This window comes from Bubalus kerabau, chromosome 11, assembly GCF_029407905.1.
Source record: "Bubalus kerabau isolate K-KA32 ecotype Philippines breed swamp buffalo chromosome 11, PCC_UOA_SB_1v2, whole genome shotgun sequence".
Taxonomy (NCBI): domain Eukaryota; kingdom Metazoa; phylum Chordata; class Mammalia; order Artiodactyla; family Bovidae; genus Bubalus; species Bubalus kerabau.
The window spans coordinates 93,698,360-93,720,118 of NC_073634.1; the positions used below are offsets into that span (position 1 = coordinate 93,698,360).

A 21,759-nucleotide genomic window follows, 5' to 3' on the forward strand; every position below is an offset into this window, starting at 1 on the left:
ACAGGTGTGTCTGACTGAAGCACGCAGCCAGTTGTTTTCCGGGTCTGCAGAGGTCCAGTTTGTGACTTCTGTTTCTTCACACGCTGGTGTGGCTGCAAAATTGTGCCCTAACTGAACAGCCGGCCGGCCTCTGATCCCACATCTGGACCCGACGCTGGCACCAAACTGTCAAGGTCCCCAAATCGGTGGGCTTTCCTCAAGGTCACCACAGATGCACCCCATGGCTTTCTTGGCACCCTCTTTTTACAGAGATCACAGAGATGTTCAGGGTCTTATTGGGGGGCTTCTGGGGCAGAGTGGAATGTAAGACAAATTTTAACACAGGTAGGATAGATTGCAGCCCAGGGAGCCTCTCCCAGTGCCTGGATGGCACAGAGTTAGTTCTCCTTTAGAGCTTAGGGATGCCCATGCTCCTCTTGGAGTTTTCTTACCATAAACATAGCCCATCAGTCATTTTCAGAGCTACAAAATGAATACCTGTCCTCCCTACATAGACTGTACCTTCTCAGTCAGGTCAGTGGCTCAGTCATGTCCGACTCTTTGCAACCCCATGGACTGTAGCAAGCCAGGACTTCCTATCCAAAACCAAATCCCAGAGCTTACTCAAACTCATGTCCATTGAGTTGGTCATGCCCTGCAACCATCTCATGCTTGGTTGTCCCCTTCTCCTCTCACCTTAAATCTTTGCCAGCATCAGGGTCTTTTCCAATGAGTCAGCTCTTCGCATCAGGTGGCCAAAGTATTGGAGTTTCAGCTTCAGCATCAGTCCTTCCAATGACTGATGGAAGTCCCTTTGTTCATCCCTTTTTATTGCTGTTCTCCTCCTGACTTTGTCAGTGAATTAAATAAATAATTTGATCAATAATACATTAAACAGAATCCACGTCAGCTACAAAAGTCTGAGTGGGCTACAGAAAGGTTTAGGTGATTGGCAAGGACACAGTGCCTTTGGGGACTGGTGGACTCAGACCCTGCTTTGATGCACATCCTTCAGCCATTCTGGTGGAATCTTATGGAGGAGAAACATTTAAAAAGACCTTTTGGTCAAAACTATTGCTTAGTGATAGCAGAAAGGTTAACAAAATCGGAGAGTAAACATATTATATGAGAAATATAAATGACCTCAGATACGCAGATGACACCACCCTTATGGCAGAAAGTGAAGAGAAACTAAAGAGCCTCTTGGTGAAAGTGAAAGAGGAGAGTGAAAAAGTTGGCTTAAAACTCAACATTCAAAACACTAAGATCATGGCATCTGGTCCCATCACTTCATAGCAAATAGATGGGGAAACAATGAAAGCAGTGACAGACTTTATTTTGGGGGGGCTCCAAAATCACTGCAGATGGTGACTGAACTGACTGAGGTTGGTCATAGCTTTTCTTCCAAGGAGAGTTGACCTATAAAGAAAACCGAGTGCCGAAGAACTGATGCTTTTGAACTGTGGTGTTGGAGAAGACTCTTGGGAGTCCCTTGGAGTGCAAGGAGATCCAACCAGTCCATCCTAAAGGAGATCAGTCCTGGGTGTTCATTGGAAGGACTGACGTTGAAGCTGAAACTCCAATACTTTGGCCACCTTATGTGAAGAGTTGACTCATTGGAAAAGACTCTGATTTTGGGAAGGATTGAAGGCAGGAGGAGAAGGGGACAACAGAGGATGAGATGGCTGAATGGCATCAGCAACTCAATGGACATGAGCTTGAGCAAGCTCCAGGATAGGGCAAGCTCAAGGATCCATTGGTGGTGAATAGGGAAGCCTGGTGTGCTGTAGTCCATGGGGTCGTAAAGAATCAGACAGGACTGAGCTACTGAAATGAACTGACTGAAACATATTATGCTAATCTTTTAAAATCTTTCTCGAAAAAAGTTAACAACATCAAAAGCCTACTCTACAGTATTAGATGATTAAAAGCAAGGGATACAAAACAATATTCAGCTTGGTGCTAATTTTGTAAAATACTATGTATGTGTGTTTGGGTGTGTGTATGTGTATTTGGGTGTGCAGAGAGAAAGAGCATGACTGCACCAATATTTAACAGTGGTTGATACTGAGAGTGTACTTGTGCTTTTCATACTTATGATCTCCCATATTCCAGAAGTCTCTATCATGGATGTATACAAAAGGGTTCAAAATAAACGGTTTGCTTCTATTTTCTTCCTTTCAAATCACTGCAAATAGTAAAGGACTTTCATGGGAGATTTCTGGTGCTAGTTAAACTCTATCAGACTATTCAGAAAGAATGCCCAGGTTCTTTCTACAGGAAGAGAAAAAAAATTGATTTAAGGAAACTGGCAGGTCTGGATGGGAGGAGAGTGGGCGTGGAGGACGGATACATGTATATATATGGCTGAGTCATTTCACTCTGCACCTGAGACTATCACAACAGTGTTAATCGGCTATACTCAGTACAAAATAGAAAGCTCAAAAAAAATTGGCAAGTGATAGTACAAATCATATATCTTAATCACCTGTATCTGTGTGTGTGTTTGTGCAGACATGCACACATAAATGTCTATATCGGATTCTCCCTGCATCAGTCTTCCTCCCAGCTTCAGGAAATTTCCTACCTTATAAATACTGCTGGCTCTCACTCTAGAAGCTGAGAAAGACCAAGACAAGCATTCCCAGCCGGCTAGATGCACTGGGTCAGAACTTGGAATCATGAACACGGAGCTAGGCCCTGGGTGTCAGCGATGGAGCATTTCTGGGGGCGTCACAGCTGTGGGGACTGTGGAATTGTCCCCCGGGCTGCTGACACAGAAGCCACTGGATAGCTTTTGGGGCGTGGATTTTGGGCTCATGCTAGCTGCTACCTGGCCTTCTTTGCTTTTCTGTTTCCAAACTGGGTTTTGCAGCTTTTCAGAAGATTCTACTGTTCAGTACATTTGTCTATTTTTATTTGTTGACCACAGCTGATTTCTACTGCTTGCACCTAAGAGCCCTGACTATTTGCTCTATGTGCTATATGACAGTGCTTTGGATTCAGGGCCAAATGTGACCTTGAAAAGCACATGAGAAAACAGTTCAGAAAACAGTGCAGACATTCTACAGGAGGGGTTCTGATTTAGATGCTAAAGGAACATAACTTTCCGTTTAGGAAGCCTGAGTCCATTAGTGAACTCCACTAATAGGTCACAAAAAGTAATAGCTAATAAATATTTTATTAGCATTTTTTTGTATCTTACTAATGGGGAAGTCAACAATTTCAAAAGTAGCAAGAATCACATTTGGCACCAGGCCATCATTCAATGCTTAGTGTCTGCTCTTTCTTAACATATTTTGTGGAATAATTAGAGAAGCTCAAATAGAATTATGTGGGCAACCACGAATGTTTTTATTTTTATATTGTAAACCATCATATTTTCTTACCTACATTATGTATGCAATACTAATTTTCTATCTATGGCATAGTAAATTTATGGCTATGTTAATATGCTAATATTTCTCCATCTAGAAAATGAAATGAATGATTTTTATATGCTTTGTTTGTGAAATATTAACTGCAAAAATTCATTAAATATAATAATAAGACTCATTACATAGTATCTTTCATCCTGAAGATTATTAGAAACCTTTACAAACTAAAAGAAAAATAACCAACAGCAAAGAAAAAGAAAAAAAAAAAAACACCCAAAGCTAATAGAACCACCATCCATCACTGAAATAGAACTCTGCAATTGTTTTCTTTGCTTAGTCTATTTGAAGTCTTTGCTGTTGTTGTTCTATTGCTAAGTCATGTCCGACTCTGTGACCATGCAGCACGCCAGGCTTCCCTGTCCTTCACTATCTCCCCGACTTTGCTCAAACTCATGTCCATTGATTCGGTAAGGTGATGCCATGCAATCATTTCATTCTCTGTCACCCCCTTCACCTCCTGCCTTCAATCTTTCCCAGCATCAGGGTCTTTTCCAATGAGTTTGCTCTTCACATCAGGTGGCCAAAGTATCAAAGCTTCAGCTTCAGCATCTGTCCCTCTAGTGAGTTGATTTCCATTAGGATTGACTGGTTTGATCACCTTGTTGTCCAAGGGACTCTCAAGAGTCTTCTCCAGCACCACAGTTTGAAAGCATCAATTCTTTGGCACTCAGCCTTCTTTATGGTCTGACTCTTACATCTGTACATGGCTATTGGAAAAAACATAATTGTCTTACCTGTCAGGAGAAAAAAAATCAAGCTTAAACTGCTAAAAAGAAAATTACCATCTAAAAATTAATATGATATTCTGATTCCCTTAAATTATTGCACTTTAAGGAATGGAATTAGTTAGAAGTGAGAGAAAATCACTATGGGTGTTAGGATTTGGAAATAGGACTGGAGATCTATATTAGTCCAGGCTGTTCAATAGGATTCATACAGATATGTAAGAGGGGATTTAATATGGTGACTGGTCTCTATGATCATGGAGGCCAAGAATGCCATGATCTACCATTTGCAAACTGGAGACCCAGGAAAGCTGGTGGTCTAATTCTTTCTAAGGCCAAAGGCCTGAGAAACAGGGAAGCTGCTAGTGTTAGTTCGCCAAATCCAAAGGCCAAAAAACCAGGGGCTCCAATGTCTGAGGGCAGGAAAAGGTGGACACGCAGTACAAAGTCAGCAGAGAGCAAATCCAACCTTCCCGTGGGTTTTTGTTCTACTGGGGTCCTCACAGGATTGGTGAGGGTGGTTGTTTTTCACTCTGTTGACTGGTTCAAATGCTGATTTCTTCCCATAACATCCTTGCACACACCAAAAAATAAGGCTTTATCAGCTATTTGGGCATCCCTTAGCCGAGTCACATATTCATGGAAATTAATAATCCCAGGGGCCACTCTGGACTCCCCAACATTTTCCCTAAAAGTTTTTGACTGGCCTTTCCTATTAAAGTGCTGTGGCCCCCAGCTGTCAACATAGTGACTAGTCACTTAGCCAGGCACACTCCTTCAGCAGTTGACTAAGTCATTCCATGTCTCCTCAACTCTAAACCAAACCCCAAGCTGCATCTTCCCTGCATGTCTTTTTTGCTTTGTGTCTTTGTTAGCTCTTGTAGAATATCTCCGTTTCCTGTTTCACTTTGTATGTAAAAGTATATAACAAACCATCTCTCCCAACTCAGATTTTTTTTCTTTTCTTTTCTTTTCTCTCCTTGAGTACCCATTCCCAAGGCTTTGTATCACTGGACCTGGACATCAGTTTTAATGCCCATTAATTTAAATCAGTAGGCCTCCAAAAGCTTTACAAATGTTAATTAAGCAAGAGAAGACCCTCATGAAACAAGGATTATGGTCCTCAATTCACAGGTAAAACTCCAAACACATGAAGCTTGAGTGACGCTGACGCCTGCCCATCATTTGAGAACTGCCGTTGATTTCACTGGAAGGACTGATGTTGAAGCTGAAACTCCAATACTTTGGCCACTTGATGTGAAGAGCTGACTCATTTGAAAAGACCCTGATGCTAGGAAAGATTGAAGGCAGGAGGAGAAGGGGACGACAGAGGATGAGATGGTTGGATGGCATCACCGACTCAATGGAGATGAGTTTGGGTGACGTGGATGGGGTCGCACAGAGTCGGACACAACTGAGCAACTGAAATGAACTGAACTGTTGATTTCCTTGCCGGGCATCACAATGTTGATGGCTGGGCATGTGTCAGAGCCACTGCCCCACTATCCAGAAGATAAAATGAGACGAGCGATTAGGACAGTGTCTGAACCATGTTAAACGCTCAGACGGCTCATTATTTACAGGCCTGTAGGACTTCCCATTTTCCTTTATTTTCTCACCGTCCCTCCCCATGACAGCCACTCAGTGAACAAGCAAAGAAAAGTCAAGGTGTGGCAAGACAAGTGTGTGTTTATTCTCATTACTTGGTCCTGAGATGCTGGTTTGGGGCAAAATAAATTTTTGTTTTGTATGATTCTCTCTCAAATTTAGGACCCTGGGTCTCAGAAGCTGGTCTGTGGCCCCACAGCCTCAGAATCACCTGGATACAAGGGTTAAATGTACAGTTTCCAGGTCTCACTTCAAAGACACCAAATCAGTATTTTGGGAAGTGGGCCCAGAAGTCCATAATTTTGACTGTGTGATTTTGTCATTTATTTCTTACGTTTGAAAACCAGATTCGTGTTTTGTGAAATGTTACCTGTTTTAATGCTGTAATATGCTTATGCTTTTGCAGTTAAAGATGTTCATCAGCTGAAATAAAAATGATTTTTAAAAAAACTTCTATCCACCAGCATGGCGTTTCCTTTAAAAACTAAAAATACAATTACCACATGATCCAGCAATCCCACTCCCAGAATATATCAGGAAAAGACGAGATCTCTAATTTGAAAGTATGAATGCACCCCAGTGTCCGTTGCAGCGCTATTTACAGTAGTCAAGACATGAAAGCAAGTTAAATGTACATGGGCAGATGAATGGATAAAGATGGAATACTACTCAGTCATAAAAAAGAATGAAATAATGCCATCTGCAGCAACATCAGTGGATGCAGAGATTGTTGCACTAAGTGAAGTAAGCCAGACAAAGACAAATACCATACAATGTCACTTATATGTGAAATCTTTAAAAAAAATGATACAAATGAACTCATTTACAAAACAGAAACAGATCTCACAGACATAGAAAACAAAGTAATGGTTACAAAGGAGAAATGGAGGGGGATGGATAAATGGGGAACTGGGATTAACAGATGCATACTTACATTGTTATTCAGTCACTACGTCATGCAGAACTATATAAAAAACACATGACGAGGACCCACTACATAACCCAGGGAACGATATTCAATACACTGTAGTAACCGATAATGGAAAATAATCTGCAAACAATATATATAATACACATAGATACAAAATAACTAAATCATTTTTCTACACACCTGAAAGGAACACAACATTGTAAATCTACTATACTTCAATGAGAAAATAAACAAAAACTTGAGATTGAGAATTTCCTTATCTCGAAAATAATTCTCTCCTCTCTTTTAAAGGGCAACACAGACCCGCCCCCAAACAACAGAATGAAACACAGGGCCGAGGGCCCTTTAGTTCGGACCACTGGATGTCTGAAACACCAGTTAGGCCTTGTCTCTCCAGCTTCCAAGGGCCACGGGGTGTCTGGTTGTCTTCCTTATTCCTTCCTTTACAGGACCTGCAGACTCTGAAAGCACAAATTTATACCAATGCCTCCAAACAGGCCCTCTCCAAGTAAATAAATGTTGGCTGCTTAGACCTTTTGGGTCTAAGTTAGTTCTAAGACCTTTCAGGCCTAAGATAGTTCTAACAACTATCATTTAGTTGTTAGACCTGAAGGGAATCTCAAATATGATCTAGTTCAGCCACCAGTTTATGCATGAAGACACAAGGAACCAGAGAGGCAGAGCAAGTAATTTAAGGCGGCACAGCTGAACAGGAGACTGGACAGAATTGGAAACCACTTCCCTATTTCTACATCCACTGTTCCTTGCAGAAGAGCACGCTGTCTCTGTATTCCAGTACAGACAGAGGCTTCTATTCTTGTCACGTTCTTCAGCCCTGGCTATTAAATTTTCTGAGCAATCACCCTCAATGTAAGTATTATTTTCCAAATTATATACATGTGCCACCGTCAATCTAATCAGTAAATGCTATGAAAGGATAATATCATTTCCATAAACTAGAAAAGAAATATAAACAAAGCACAACTATTTTCCATCGTCATCCTTCAGAGGATGCTAAGCAACCTCTTTCGGAGATCGTTGCATCAGGACCTGAATTCAACTTCTCAAAGAAGAGCGATAAGTACTTAAAGAGCTCACAGAAAAATGATTTCTAACTGGTAATTGCTGGCTTTGTTACCTTTAGAGACCACTGACCTACTTTAAAATGACAACGTATCAAAAAATCATTTCTAACTCTTATTCTTCGCCTCCTTACATAACTCCTTGATGGACGCAAAGCTGAGATCTGTATTTAATGCGTGGTTTTTCTCACCTATGGAGTAATCCAAGGTGACCAACCGTCCTGACACCACCTCGCTAGTCAGGAATTACAAATGACTGTCATCCCAGTAAGATTGTGTCGCTATTTAAATTGCTTCTCTGCTGTATTTTTAAGAGAGTGCCTCCAAGGTAGCTGGGGATGACCTCCTTCAGGTGTGGCAGAAGGAAGCTCCGGCTGAGAATGCGGCGTGGGAAAGTTCTCCTGAAACATCAGTGCCCTCTTCCCTGGGAGAGGAGGAGAACCCTGGAGGGAGTGTTAGTGGCCAGTCTCCTTTCTGGAACCGACCAGACTTCTGCTCTGACACTGGCCGACTCACCGCGGGGCCTGTTCTCTACTTACAGGGTCGGCCACCCGTGCTCCCCGGTGAGTCCCCAGAGCCCCAGCCCAGAGATCTCCAGTCCAGCTTCACTTCTGACTTACTCCTGCAGCGCACAAGAGAGGAAGTGCCAGGTTCTGGGGACCCAGGACCCCACAAGGCAGCAGGGTCCCTGCCCTCGCAGGGTGACGGCCTGAGGCAGTGCCTTTGATGACTGAACTCTTTCTAGGTGCCAAGGACCTCGTGGTGTCCTGACGACCACACGTGCACCCGAGCGCTGCTGTACCACTCAGAGCAAGGTCAGGCGCACAGCACGGTGGTCCCCACTCCAGGAATGCACGGCAGAAAGACAGGAAACTGGGCTCTCCAGGCTGCAGGGTGGGGGCTCCCACAGACATGCTTAGTCCCTTCTGCTCCTGTTTCATCTTGTGGGGGGAGGGGCGGGGTGGAGAAGCAGGGTGACCATGTGGAATTACCATCCACATAGGAACTGGAAGAGAAAGGGCAGGAAGCCCAACCAGAACTCTGGGCCGCCTGGGATCACCCCTGGGCCAGCTCTTGACTTCAAGGACCTTTCTCCACAGATGTTTTTACAACAACTAAAATATGAAATGTCCCCAAGAGTGCCCCTGGCCTTCCTCCCCCTTCTCCACTCCCATTAATGTCACACCAACCAAGCGAAAAATCAGATTTACAGACTCTACTGTTTCTCTTCCCAGACTCTTTTTTTTTTTTTTTTCTTCCCTTTAATCCAAACACAACCAAATTCCTTTATTCCTCGTGCTGTATTCATCCTCTCGCTCCCTCACCCTCGGACGTCACCTCCCCTCTGCCAGCTGCCTCCCTCCCCCAACTCAGGGTCCCCAGCCTCCTGGGTCATTCTGGGCTTTTCAGGGTGACTGGCCATCTCGTCTACCCCAAGGCTCCACTCTGAGGGCTCTCCAACTCGCTTTGCTTCTGGTTACACTTACTTGGCCAGGCCTCCTCTCCTCCCCCTCACCCACCATGCCCCTCACGCAGCCCAGAGGCCTTCCTCCACATCTCTGGATCGTACAGACTTGGACTGAAAAGTGGCATCTTATCCTTCTGCCCAAGCCTCTCCACTGGGGGCCACAGAGAGCTCTCTTTTGGTCTCTCCAGCTTGCCTGTGCAGCCCCGCCCCCAAGCAAAGGCTCTTTACTTGTGTTAACTCCTACTAGATTTTGTTCCAAAAAGACTTTTTTTTTTTTAATAGAACACTAGCACGTGGAAAGGGCTTAGGCAGAAGTGAATCTTCTAGAACCTTCTGGTTTGGTTTAAAATGACGTTGAGTAGAAGTATTTAAGACGCGATCTCATACTCCCCAGCCTTGTTAAATAGGTCACAAGTGAGCACCGTTTAAACACGTTTTTCATGGCTCACTGTCACTATTATAAACACTGATTTTTGTAATGTGATAGAACACAGTGACACATTCAGAATCACCTGAGTGCAGCTGTTTATACTCTCACGAGATGACCCCAGAGTTTTGAGCTATTAATATGTGTGTGTCTTTATAGATTCCTTATTAATCTGTCTTCTCTCCCTCCCACTTCTTTCTTCTCCTCCTTCCCCTCCTTCTCCTTCACTTCTGCTTCTTTAGGTCCTGAATTCACTCCACTAAGCTTGTAACTTTTGCCATTCGACAAGTTAGAAAATCAAAATTTTACCTATAAGGGACAAAATAGGAATGAATAGCATTTGAGGACCCCTTCGTTTGGAGATGACATCTACCAACTGAAATAAGCCCTAATTTAACATGACAGTGAGGAAGGCTGTGCTGGGGACCAGGGTCCCTGAAGAATTATTTCTTGGCAAAGGAGTCCTGACACATCTGAGAGTTGAAGATGAATGTGGGATGCTGTGCCATCCTAAAGGTGTAAGTATCTACAAATGCAAAGTTGTTCTCAAACAAATCTTTGATGTAGATGTTTCTTAAAAATGAATCTACAATTTCAGAGGGTAAAGCCAATGTCCTGTGTGACTGTGGAAATGCTTGACATTTCTTTCTTTCCCTCTTTATCATTTTTGAAAACTTATTTTACTTTTGTGCATTTGACTAAACTCTTTGATTTGCCAATATTTAACACGCTATCCTCACTCTGGCTATCTGAACTGCTTTCAGTTGTTCTCACTGGGTTAAAAGAAACACAGATGCTCTCAAATAATCCCAAAGAAATAGGGGTTTATTTGGTTTCGGTTTGGCCACATTTAAGAGAAAGTCTGTGTAACTGCCACCTACTCAACCCTGAGCTCTGGTTGGGGTGATCTGGCAGGCTGGTCAAGGACTCTGAAATTCCATTTCCCTCTGCTTCAGGCTCATACCTGTGGCTCCAGCCATCACATCTACATCCCAAATGGAAGGAGCCTTTGCAGAATGGCATGTGACCACCCCACATGCTTTCCTGTAAAGGTGTTTTCCTGGAGGTCTCGCTGAGCTGGACTGAGCAACATCTCCCTGCTCAGAACCACGTCACAGGGCACCTCTCTGCAAGGGACGCTACCTTTCCAGCTGGTCTTATTGTGATTCAAACCAAAGTGTGCATTTTAGTAAAGAAAAGTGGACAATCAACTATTGAGTAGACTGCCAGCGTCCACTGGTTTCTGTGGTTAACCCCGCTGAACTGGGCCTGCAGCCACCAGGGCACCTCCTCCAGGCAGTGGAGTTCTGTCTAAGGAGTCACAGGATTCTCCCTCAGGATTTCTCTGCCTCCCATTTCTGCTTCTCAGTTTCCCCTTGTTTTTGGCCTCCTTCTAGCTACAATGCCTACTCCAGCCATACGAGACCTTCCCCACCTCTCTATCCAAATCCTGCAGAGAAGTCAGCAGATCTATGTGTTTTTCAAGCCCAAATTTGAGAAGGAGGATTCTGACTATAAGTTCAGCTTAACTCTTGAGAGAGACAGAATGAGTTCCAGGTTTGAAGCAAGCCTTTCATCCATGAGTGAGCTTTCTGTTTTGTTTTTGGGGGGAAGGTTTGCTTGTGTTTTGTCTGTTTGCCAAGCTGCTTGGTGGCTTAGGGGATCTTAGTTCCCCAACGAGGGATCAAACGTGGGCCCTCAGCAGTGAAAGCACAGAATCCTAACCACTGGATTGCCAAGGAAGTCCCCATGAGCTATCCTTTAGTTTGGGGACCTCTACGCCAAATTAACCTCAGTCAGGGGCCCTGGGAAAGACAGGGTCTTCAGGTCCAGCTGAAAAGGGGAGTATGCTAAAGCTAGCAAAACTAGCTAATGATGGGTACTGAAACGATTGGCACCTATGATGTGTAAACTCAAGCTAAATATACACTGGTGATTATTTCACAGAAAGAGACATCAAAAAGGTGAATCTTATCCCTCCTCATTTTTTTCAGTCTACTCAGTGTGTTGTCTATTATGATGAGCTCTAGCTTTCTGTCTGGTCACAGAGGGAACAGTCTGTAGCTGTGCACTTGTTCTGTGAGATGACAAAGTGTAAAGCGATAGTACCTCCCCTGCTATGGCCGTATTCCTTACCCATGAGTCTCAGAAGATCAAAGTGCATCACATTTTTAATGAAGTTATATGGGCTTGACCCGATGGCAAAATCAGGATTCAGTGATGGCCCATTCACCAGCTATACATATCATAAAAGAATTTACTTTCAAGTAGAACCAGTGTAGCTTCCAACAAGAGTATCATTCATCCTTGAGTCCAGGCTTACTGTCTCTATTGTCCTTTACAGATAAGCCATCACTGAGGGAGGGGATATCTCCTCTTCCTTTCATTCTTGGCTAGATTTAATGGGACACCCGCCAAGCCAGAGTTTTCACATTTTATGCTTTCCTACCAGTGATATTTTAGTCATAGATGTCTCTTCAATAATTTAACTGGTGATTTTTTTTTCTGTTTTTATGAAACCCACATCTTGAAAGTCAAGGAGTATAACAAACAGCACAAGGAGTCGCAATGAGGAATTTGAAACACATTCAGGATCCTTTAGTAATTAAATGCAAGGAATGTTTATGCCAGGTATCATTCATACAGGGTCTATATTTTGTTTTCTTTAAAATATAAATAAAATAAAATTCTACCAAAGTGAAAAACATCCTAGGATATTCATGAAGTGAAAACACTGACTATATTATCTGATGATAAGACAGAGTTGCCATAGATAACTCAGTTATTTGTCCTTTGGTTTGTACTGAAAACTGATGTAACTAAGCACTTATGTGTGGTTGTGTTAGTTGTGCACTTGAAAATTTGTTACAATACAACACAAACATTTCTACAAAAGCAAATTTAATATACAACAAACACTCACCATGTAAACACATCTTTTAAAAAATCTGGTAATAGTTCCAAGGATCACTTACAGGCTTCCATAAAAGTATTTTATATCAAGAATTTCAATACAGAATGATTTCTATGTCAAAATACATTTACGCTGTAAATTGTTATAGAAAAGAAAAAGACACAGAGAAACGGAGTTTGCTGGTATTGAATTCAACAGCAGCAACTGCCCCTGATCATCTTCCTTCATTTTCTACTTCAAGCATTTCTGACAACACACGTCCATCTACCCTTCTATAGTCTATGCTTTGATTCACTCAATTGACCAGTTAAAAATCTCAAGACATTATTATCATGCTTATTTGCAACATCAGCAGCTCTCAAACCTGCCCAAAGCATTTCTGGGGGCCTGTTCCTCTCCAGGCTGACACTCAGAACTTTCCAGAACCTGTCCTCGGTATCAGTATGGAGGACCACACATTAGAAAATGAACAGCAGTTATCAAGATGCAAAACAGGAAAAAAGCCACATGAAAACCGCAAGTGCAGATCAATCACACAATTTTATTAGAGTCTTTTGAACAAATGTATTCCTCTGTGAAAAACTCTTGCAAAAGAGACATTGGGGTATACTATTTTCAACCCTGAGCAATAGCGCTGCATACCAAGGGGGTGGGGCGAGAAGCTGGTTCCATTGAAACACCAAGCACAGCCACTGATATGCTCTATGTGATCAGGTTTTTACAAAAAAATACATAGTTTTCAATAAATAATGCTTAATTTTACAACTTTGATACAGCAATGTCATACACCGTTTTAACACACGAAACTCTGCATGCTAGACAGGGTACAGAAGACAAGACTTCGCCATGCATTTTCTTTTCCCCTTAGTGCTATCGGACATCATCCTCCAGCGCCCGGCCTCGGGGAGCGGTCCCCTCTGTTTCACAGCCTCTGGTCGTGCGCTGGCATGCAAACTCTAAAAAAGGTTCCCCCCCTCCGCAAACCACTCAGACTTCTAAACAAAAGGGTTTTTTTAGCTTTCCTGCTCCCAAACCTGGAGTGGCTCTGAAAATAGACTTGGGCAGCGTCCTGCTGGAAACTGCTCTGGGTGTCAGGTGGCCCCGTCCTGGTGGCCTCCAGGGAGCGCTGTTACGCCGCCACCACTAGGAGCCCCACATTGGAACAGCAGGCTCCTTCCTAAAACAGTCCGTTCCAGAAAAGGGTGTCATGGAACAAATGCCAAAGACTCTTAAACCCACCACATATGTACAAGAGTAAAAATAGACAAAATGGGAAATTAAGGGTAATGGCATAGGATGTTTTGCCCGATGTGATCCAAGGGCACTGTGTTTCTAAATAGAAGCTAGATGAAGAAATGTGTGTCAAGAGGACCCTTTGTCAATATCTATTTGATCAAAATTCTTTAGGTTGCATATTAGCAATATTTCCAGTGGCTTTTTTTTATAACGAGGAAATATAATAGATCTAATAAAATAAGGTCAGCGTCAAAGTCACTTCAAGAACCCGAGTGAATTTTGTTTTTACGCATTTTCCAACAGCTTGTCATACTGCTGTTGTGTCATTTTCACAGCAGAGAAAATCCACGTCTATGTGACTAAGTAAAAGAAGCTTGATCAAACATTGAGAAGGAAGCCTCACGTCTGCCCATCCAGGTTCTCAATTCACCAATCGCTCATGTCAAAACACACCTCCGCTTGACCATATTGCTCTTAGTGGTTTGTTTTCTCTACAGAGAAGTGATCCATTTGCAACAGAAGTTCCTGGGTCATGTAAAACAGTCCTGTCTGTGCACTGGCAGAGGTATTGAATCTTCTCGGAGTATCTCTACCCAATAAAATTATTACTTTTATACATGGAACATTATGAACTTATGTTTCCCTTTGTAAGCCATTGTATACTTTCTGCACTTTTGTGCTTTTACTGAGTATAAAAATAGGTCTCCTTTAAAATTCTGTTTAAGTTCACTAAAAAACTACTTGTTTGTGAAATTCTCTTAAAAACTCACTGCATCCACATGGAAGAGATAAAACTAATTAGGCAGCTAGTTGATATAGGAAGTGTTAAAAAAAATAACTACAGTGAAAAAAAGAAAAAAAAAAAAAGCTATGTTAAGATTCAAGAAAAAAGCCAGTAGCAAGGTAAAATGGAAGAGAATTGAGTTTATGAAATTGTGTTTAATCTTTATTGTGATCGAAAATGAGGGCTCCACAGAAAGGGGGAAGAAAAAGGAGTTATCAAAGAGCAGACTTTGCCATATCATCAAATGAAAAGGGGTGTGGCAGAAAAAACCCAATAAATGAACAGTGAGAAAGGACCAATGATTAAAATAGCCAGATGGCTGAAAAGCACGTCTAAGAGTCATTACATGGAGACAGTTACTTTGGGAGCTTGTGAATTCCCGTGTTAGATACATAAGGCTCAGTCTTGGTATTCTTACAGGCCTAGGCTATACAAAGGGTATTTGAAACTGACATTCCTAATGAAATTTTATAAAATTTGGCCCTTACAATAACTGAGAAGTATCCTGAAAAATCTTCCCTGAAGCTGTAATAAAGAAAGTTTCTTATCTACTGATAAAATCGACAACTCAGTAAACTATTTTCGCTGGTCATCCTACATAAGAAAAAAGCACAAATATATTGGCCTCAGAAATCTGTTAAAAGCAGGGGACCACAGTAAAAGAGTATAAAGATTCTATAAATGGGAGAGTCCAAGAAAACCTCTCTATAAAGTGTTCACAAGGATACATATGCCCATTAGAAGAAAAAGTAAGAATATACATATTATTAATCATATCAGAGAATAAAAAAGTTAAGATTGATATAATATATTTATATTGAATGACTACTTTAAAAAAGAGCAACTTATTTGCTTTATTTCTCAGATTACTTTCAAAAGTCATTTAAATTCTGAAGAGAAAAACAAGTGTAAGTTTCTCAAAGTGTACCAATAGCAAATGACTCTGGTTCCAACTCCCAGAGAAGGGAAAAACAAGTTGCTGTTTGAGTCTTTTTCTTTCTCAAAGAAAAGAGGGAAAAAAAAAAAAAAAAAACCCCTAAGTGATCCTGACTGCTATATACATGCATATTTAAATCACTTCCTCTCAATTAACATTAAAATGAAACATCTCTGCTCAAAATGGTTTTAATGATTCCCCCCTCCCCAAAGGATCTAACAAATAATTTGCCCTGTGACTGTAGTCATTCATAACATACATAATATTTGCAAAGCACAGTTTAAATACACTGCCTTCATTAGCATTATATATTTTTAATAAAAGGATGCATATCAGAGTGTAAAAACTGGAAGATTATTCCCACAGTTTAAAGAATTAATAAGAGAATGCTGGTTCAAGTTCTTTAAGATGGAAATCTTAGTAAAATGCCATCCTAAATCTGTGAACAACTTACAAACAGCAGGATACCCACTGACTAAGCTGCAGTGCTCTAGGTCTCCCTCCCCCCTCCCCCCTCACTATTTAAAAATATTCTGTCAATGCTTAGTTCAAAATAAGACTTACTTAAGAGACCAAAAAAATGCAATTAAACTTTTATTGAAGACTATCCAGTGGCAAGAATACCTTGTGTATTATATTATGTTTTAGACATTCAATAAAGAATTCTTAAGAATGATTTTCACAATGCATTCATCGAAACAGCCTTAAATATTGTTAAAAGCGCATTCAAGCGCCTGTCCTGAGTTCTAACAGGTTTTTAATTTTAGATCGCCGATCTCCATTTTTTTTTTCTTCTTTTACTATCAAGAACTTAGGCTACATAGCTTTTTGAAAATTTTCATCCAGACTATGCTTTTCCATTCTGAAGCCAAATCATTACATGTTACTACTGCAAAGTTTCTACCTCACCACAGAAAATGTCCGATTCATCTATGATTGAAACATAAAATACATGCAAAGTTTTCAGGTTTTCCAAGTACATCGACTCAGTTTTATGAATGGGTTTGTGTTTTCAACAAGTTTTAGAACTGCAGCAGAGGGCCACTATGTAAAATTCCCAGCACAGAGAAGCCTCAATTGTAAACCGCTGGTTCAATTACTCGTGGCTAAAATAAATGTCCCACCAACGACTACATCAGTCTTATCATTTGGGAGGGGGGGACGGGGGGGGGGGGAGGTAAACAATTTCAGAGATCCAGTTCTAATGTTGAGAACCTTGTTATTTAACACCCTCAGCCCTTTCTCCTCCCAAGTGTTCTACGGAAATCTGATGATTCCTAGAAATGAAACAGCCACAGAAAAGAAATGTGTCCATCTACGGCCAAAGCTTGCTGGCTTCGCACGCCAGGGGGTAGGGGCCGGGGTGGAGGCTCGCCGAGGAGAGGAGGGAGGCCGGGGGAGGCCAAGCAGGCAGGGACGGGGCCCTAGAGGCAGGGAGGAGGAGGCCAGGCTGGAAGGGTGCCCGCGCACCCCTGGCCTAGCAGCTCCCGGCAATGCGTGGACGCTGCCCTTTAATCTCGCCAGCATCTCAATAAAAACGAAGACCAAACCTTGGTAAATCATTGCAGTAGGTGACCAAGAGAGTAGTGGTGATTTTGCACCTAGTTTCAATGAGCCACTGCAAACCTCCCCCACTGCAGGCGCCCGCTCTCTCGGAGGCAGAGCTTGAGGTTGGCGCTCGGGCCCCGGCGCGGCCTCCGCGCAGCCTCCCTGCCTCCCTCGGCGCGGCCCCCGGGGAAAGACGGGCCGAAGGCACCGAAAGGGCGCGGGGCCAGGGGTGAGCGTGCCGGGCGGCGCTTGCCAGCCGGGCCCGCCTCGAAGGCTCCGTGATACAGGCGGCCGGGTCTGGGGAAACGAGAGTGGGGGAACGGGAGTAGACGGGCCAGGCAAACGGTGCCCAGCACGGAGAACTCGGCAGGAGCCGAACCACCTAGGAGCCCACCCCGCCCCCGGCCTACCTCCGGGGCGGCCCTAGAAACGGCGCGAGACCCTGGAGCCGGGGGCCCGGGCGGGCTTTCCCGCTCATCCCCGCAGTTCGGCGGCCTCGCGGCCCCGGCGCGGATCTTCCCGCGCGTCTCCAGGCCCCAGGGCGCGGCGCCGAGGCGCGCGCGGCGTCCGCGCGGAGAAAGCCAGGCGCCCAGGACCCAGGGCCCTGTCTTCGGGGTCCCCGGCCGCCGCCCAGGCGCCCTTGGTTACACGCACCATCACCCCCCGCCCCCCGCCCGGCCAGCTCCTCCCGCAGCTCCGCCCGCACAGACTCTCCGGTGGCCGTGCCCCGTTCCTCCCGCCGCCCTGGGGCAGCCTTCCGCGCGCTCCTTCCCCGGCCTCGGGCCCGCCGCGCCCCGCTGTCCTGGCGACGCCGAAAAGAGACTGAACACTGACCACCACGCCCCAGCGCCGGTCACCGCTCGCGGTCCAGAACTGTAGCAGCGCTTCCCACCAGCGCACAGGCGGACATGCAGCGTCAAGGGAAAAAAAAAAAAAAAAAATTCAAAACTGGAAACGGCTGTCCCCCGCCTCTAAGGAGGGAGAACGGCGAGTATCCGCGCGCGCTCAGCGCTGGCCACCCAAGGGCGCGGGTTACCGCGACGCGCAGCCCCGACGCGGCCCCTCGCCGAGAAGGCTAACCCCCGCCCGGACCGGTGCCCGCGTCCCCCGCCCGCCGTCCGGATGGGCAAGGAAAGGAGGGTGGGAGTCGCGGAGGAGGAGGTGAGAAAGGAAATGGGGTTGCAAAGGGGGAAGGGAAGGGAAGGCCGAGAGAAAAGAATCCTCCGCCCCGGGTTTGCCTAACCAGCCACCGAAAAAGAGAAGCGAGGAATTGGCCAGCCATTGAGCACTTCCAGCCGAAGCCCGGAGAATATGGGATTCCCTCCGGCCACCTTCCCACCCGCGCCCACAAGGGCCTTATCTCTGAATGCCCTGCGACAACACCACCGCCAGTAGGACTTCCATAGAGACTATGGGCGATGCGAGTTTCTATCAGTTCCAGCTGATTTATTAAAATTGTCAAGATACAGACTTCCAGCACCAAAAAAAAAAAAAACAGGCAATGATGTCGACAGTGCATTGAGTCTGCTTTGCCACCATTTGCTACAAAATATGCAGATGGTCTGTACTTTATTTAGATTATATTGCACAAAATGAGAAACTTTTTAAACTATGTGCCTTTTTCTTTTTGCTAAAAATCGAGAATCCAGTTTCAAACCTTCCATCTGGGGCCCCATCCACATATCACAGCGTATGAGATACATAAAGTCCTACTATAGTACAGTACATATACAATCTTTAAACTAAGATAACAGCTCTGAGGTCTATATCACCGTTTTCAATAAATCTTTACCTACAAATATTGAACAAATCTCTACTATAGCTGTACAAAAAAAGTTTGCTTTTTTTTTTTTAAACCACAAGGCCTTTAGATGCAAGGATTATTTTAAAATTTTAATCCTTTTTAAACCAGGACATAACGTACCAACATACTTGCATGCTAAAAAAAAAAAAATGAGGAAAAAAAGAAATCAAAAGGGAAGAAGTGCCTGAAAGTCTTACTGAAAAAACACAGCAAGAATGTTCCCTTTTCACTGTACAAAAATACGCCTGAAAATATATTAATTTTTAAAAAAGACTGAGGTCTGTTATGTATCAAAAATGTTTCAATACCTTTTGTACTGAGGTCTAGGCTGCCTGGTATTCAATCAAGGAGGTATAAGGGAACAAGTTACAAAAAAAAAGTTGGCAAGTAGAAATCACATTTGTAAAACCATAAACAATTTGATCTGAAAAGTAAACTCTGATCTTAAGTCAGTTCACAGTTTTTTTTTTTTGTAAGCGTTTGTACAGTCTGCATTTTTTCAAGCTCCCTGCAGTTTTGTTAAGAATCGGATGCATAGAAGACATCAGTTTTCTCCCTCCAAAAAAATAAAATTAAATTAAAAAATTTGCCATGGTCCCTTTTTTGTTTTTGTGTTTGTATTTTTTTTTTTAAAAAAAAGTCACCAGTTCTTTAAGATCTCTTAAGAAAAAAATAAAATAAAATAAAATAAAATCTCCAACCAACTCCCCAGTTGTGCTGCCAAAGGGTCCTCTGCAGGCGTCTTCCAGACTTCAAAGACCAACAAGCTTCAAACAGCGCCTTCCGGAGCGGGTCCTCGTTCCCCTCCCCCGCCCCGTCCCCTCCGCCTTTGTTGCCATCGCGAATTTCAGGAAAAAAAAGAAACAGTAATTACAAAAACACATTTGGGGGGGGGGGGGAAATCACAACTCCAGACTAGGTATGCAACTACCTTGAGACACGATCAAGGAAGGGAGAGGAGTTTGGGGGGGGGGGGACAAAAAAAGGACAGGAAAAATGTTTCAAAAACTACTCATTTCACTTTAACTCCACCAAAATTTTCAGCATCTTTCCAATTTCTTTGTATCACGACATCGTATCAACATCAGCATCTTCTTCTCGCCCCTCCACCCTACCGCCATCACCGTCGACACCAAAACCTTGTTATCATCATCAGCATCATCACGACCACCACGACTTCCTCCCAAGGAACCCTGCTCTGCACCCGCCAGAGAAAAAAGAGCGAGAACGGGGCGCCCCCACCCCACCCCTCCTCTCAATACGTGAACACCAGGTCGGAGAAGTTCGCCTCCAGCCAGTCCCCCGCGATCATCTCGCTCAGCTCGGGCGTGCAGTAGTCGGGGAACTCGAAGTGGGAGCCCAGGCTGCCCTCGCTGAACGAATCCAAATCCTTATCCACCAGCGACAGGGACAGGTTCCCGGCCGCCGCGCCGCCCCCCAGCTGTTGGTCGCCGGCACCGTGCGCGCTTTGGGAGAAATTCAAGCTCAGGTCGAACATCAGGTCGTCGGCGTCCTCGCCGCCGCTGCTGCTGCTGCTGCTGCTGCCGCCGCCACCGCCGCCGCCGCTGGACGAGGAGGACGAAGAGGAGGTGGACACGGAGCGCGCGGACGCGGGCGACAGCGCGGGCTGCGCCAGCGGCGGCGGGTGCTGCTTGGTGATGTTCTTGAAGCTGTAGTAGAGGCGGCTGCCGCCCCCCGCGCCCGAGGCCGCGCCGGCCCGCACCTCATCGTACAGGCTCGCGCCCTCGGGGGACTCGGCCGCGCTGCTCAGCGTGGGGCTGGCGGGCACTTTCGCGACGCTGTAGCGTCTCAGCAGCGGCGGGGGCGGCGGCTGCTGGCCCGGCGGCTGCAGGAGCTGCGCGTGCGGCGGCGGCTCGTCGTCGTCCTCGTCCGCCTCCTGCTTGATCCGCAGCTGCAGCTCGTCCTCGTCGTCCTCTTCGTCCTCGTCGTCGTCCAGGAATACACACTTGACCGTCTTACCCGCGCCGCTCACGCGCAGGCTGCCCAGCACGTAGTCGTCGCCCGCGCCGCCGCCGTCCCCGGGCTGCGCCGCCTTGCCCGCGCCCGCCTTGGCGCCGCCGGCCGCCGGGGCCGCGGGGGCCTTGAGCTTGCCGCATTTCTTGCTCGAGCCCTTGGAGGTCTTGGCGCCGCCGCCCGCGCCCGCGCCCGCGCTCCCGCCGCCGCCGCCCGCCGCGCTCTTCTCCGGGCTCTGGCCCGCGCTGGGCTTGGCCGACGGGTCCATCTTGGGCTTTTTCCGGGGCCGGTACTTGTAGTCGGGGTAGTCGGCCATGTGCTTGAGCCGCAGCCGCTCCGCTTCCCGGATGAACGGGATCTTCTCGCTGTCCTTCAGCATTTTCCAGCGCTTGCCCAGCCTCTTGGAGATCTCGGCGTTGTGCATGTCCGGCGACTGCTCCATGATCTTTCTGCGCTCGATCTTGGACCACACCATGAACGCGTTCATCGGCCGCTTGATGTGGCCCGACGCCGTCTTGCACCAGTCCGGGTCGCTCTCGTCCAGGGCCACCGGGCTGCAAGCCATGAATTCGCCCTCCTCCGTGTCCAGCGCCTCCCGGGGCAGGTTGCTCTCCGCTTCCAAGCTCTCGGCCTGCTGCACCATGATCCGCGGCGGGGCTGGGCGCTCCCACCCGGGCCGCTCGGTCTCGTGCGGGGCTCCCCCTCCCCCGCTCGGCCCTCCACCTTCCCGGGCAAGTTGCAAAGTCCTGGGCACCCCGCGTCCGCGGCTCCCCCCCTCCCCCCCGCCCCCCCTTCCAGTCTGCACACAGCGGCTGCGGCGACTCGGAGCCGCCCGCGCGCGGGGCAGCTGCGGCCCGCGACGCGAGAGGAGGCGGCGGCGGCGGCGGCGGCGGTGGTCGGAGCAG

General features: G+C 45.7%; 1 protein-coding gene across 1 annotated transcript; it reads right to left on the minus strand.

Annotated features, from left to right (window-relative positions):
• Positions 1–18,601: 18,601 nt before the first annotated feature.
• Positions 18,602–21,539, minus strand: SOX11 (SRY-box transcription factor 11). The gene has a single exon (XM_055539172.1). It carries the CDS (start codon positions 21,495–21,497, stop codon positions 20,136–20,138), a length of 1,362 nt encoding a protein of 453 aa, XP_055395147.1. The 5' UTR covers positions 21,498–21,539; the 3' UTR covers positions 18,602–20,135.
• Positions 21,540–21,759: the final 220 nt, after the last annotated feature.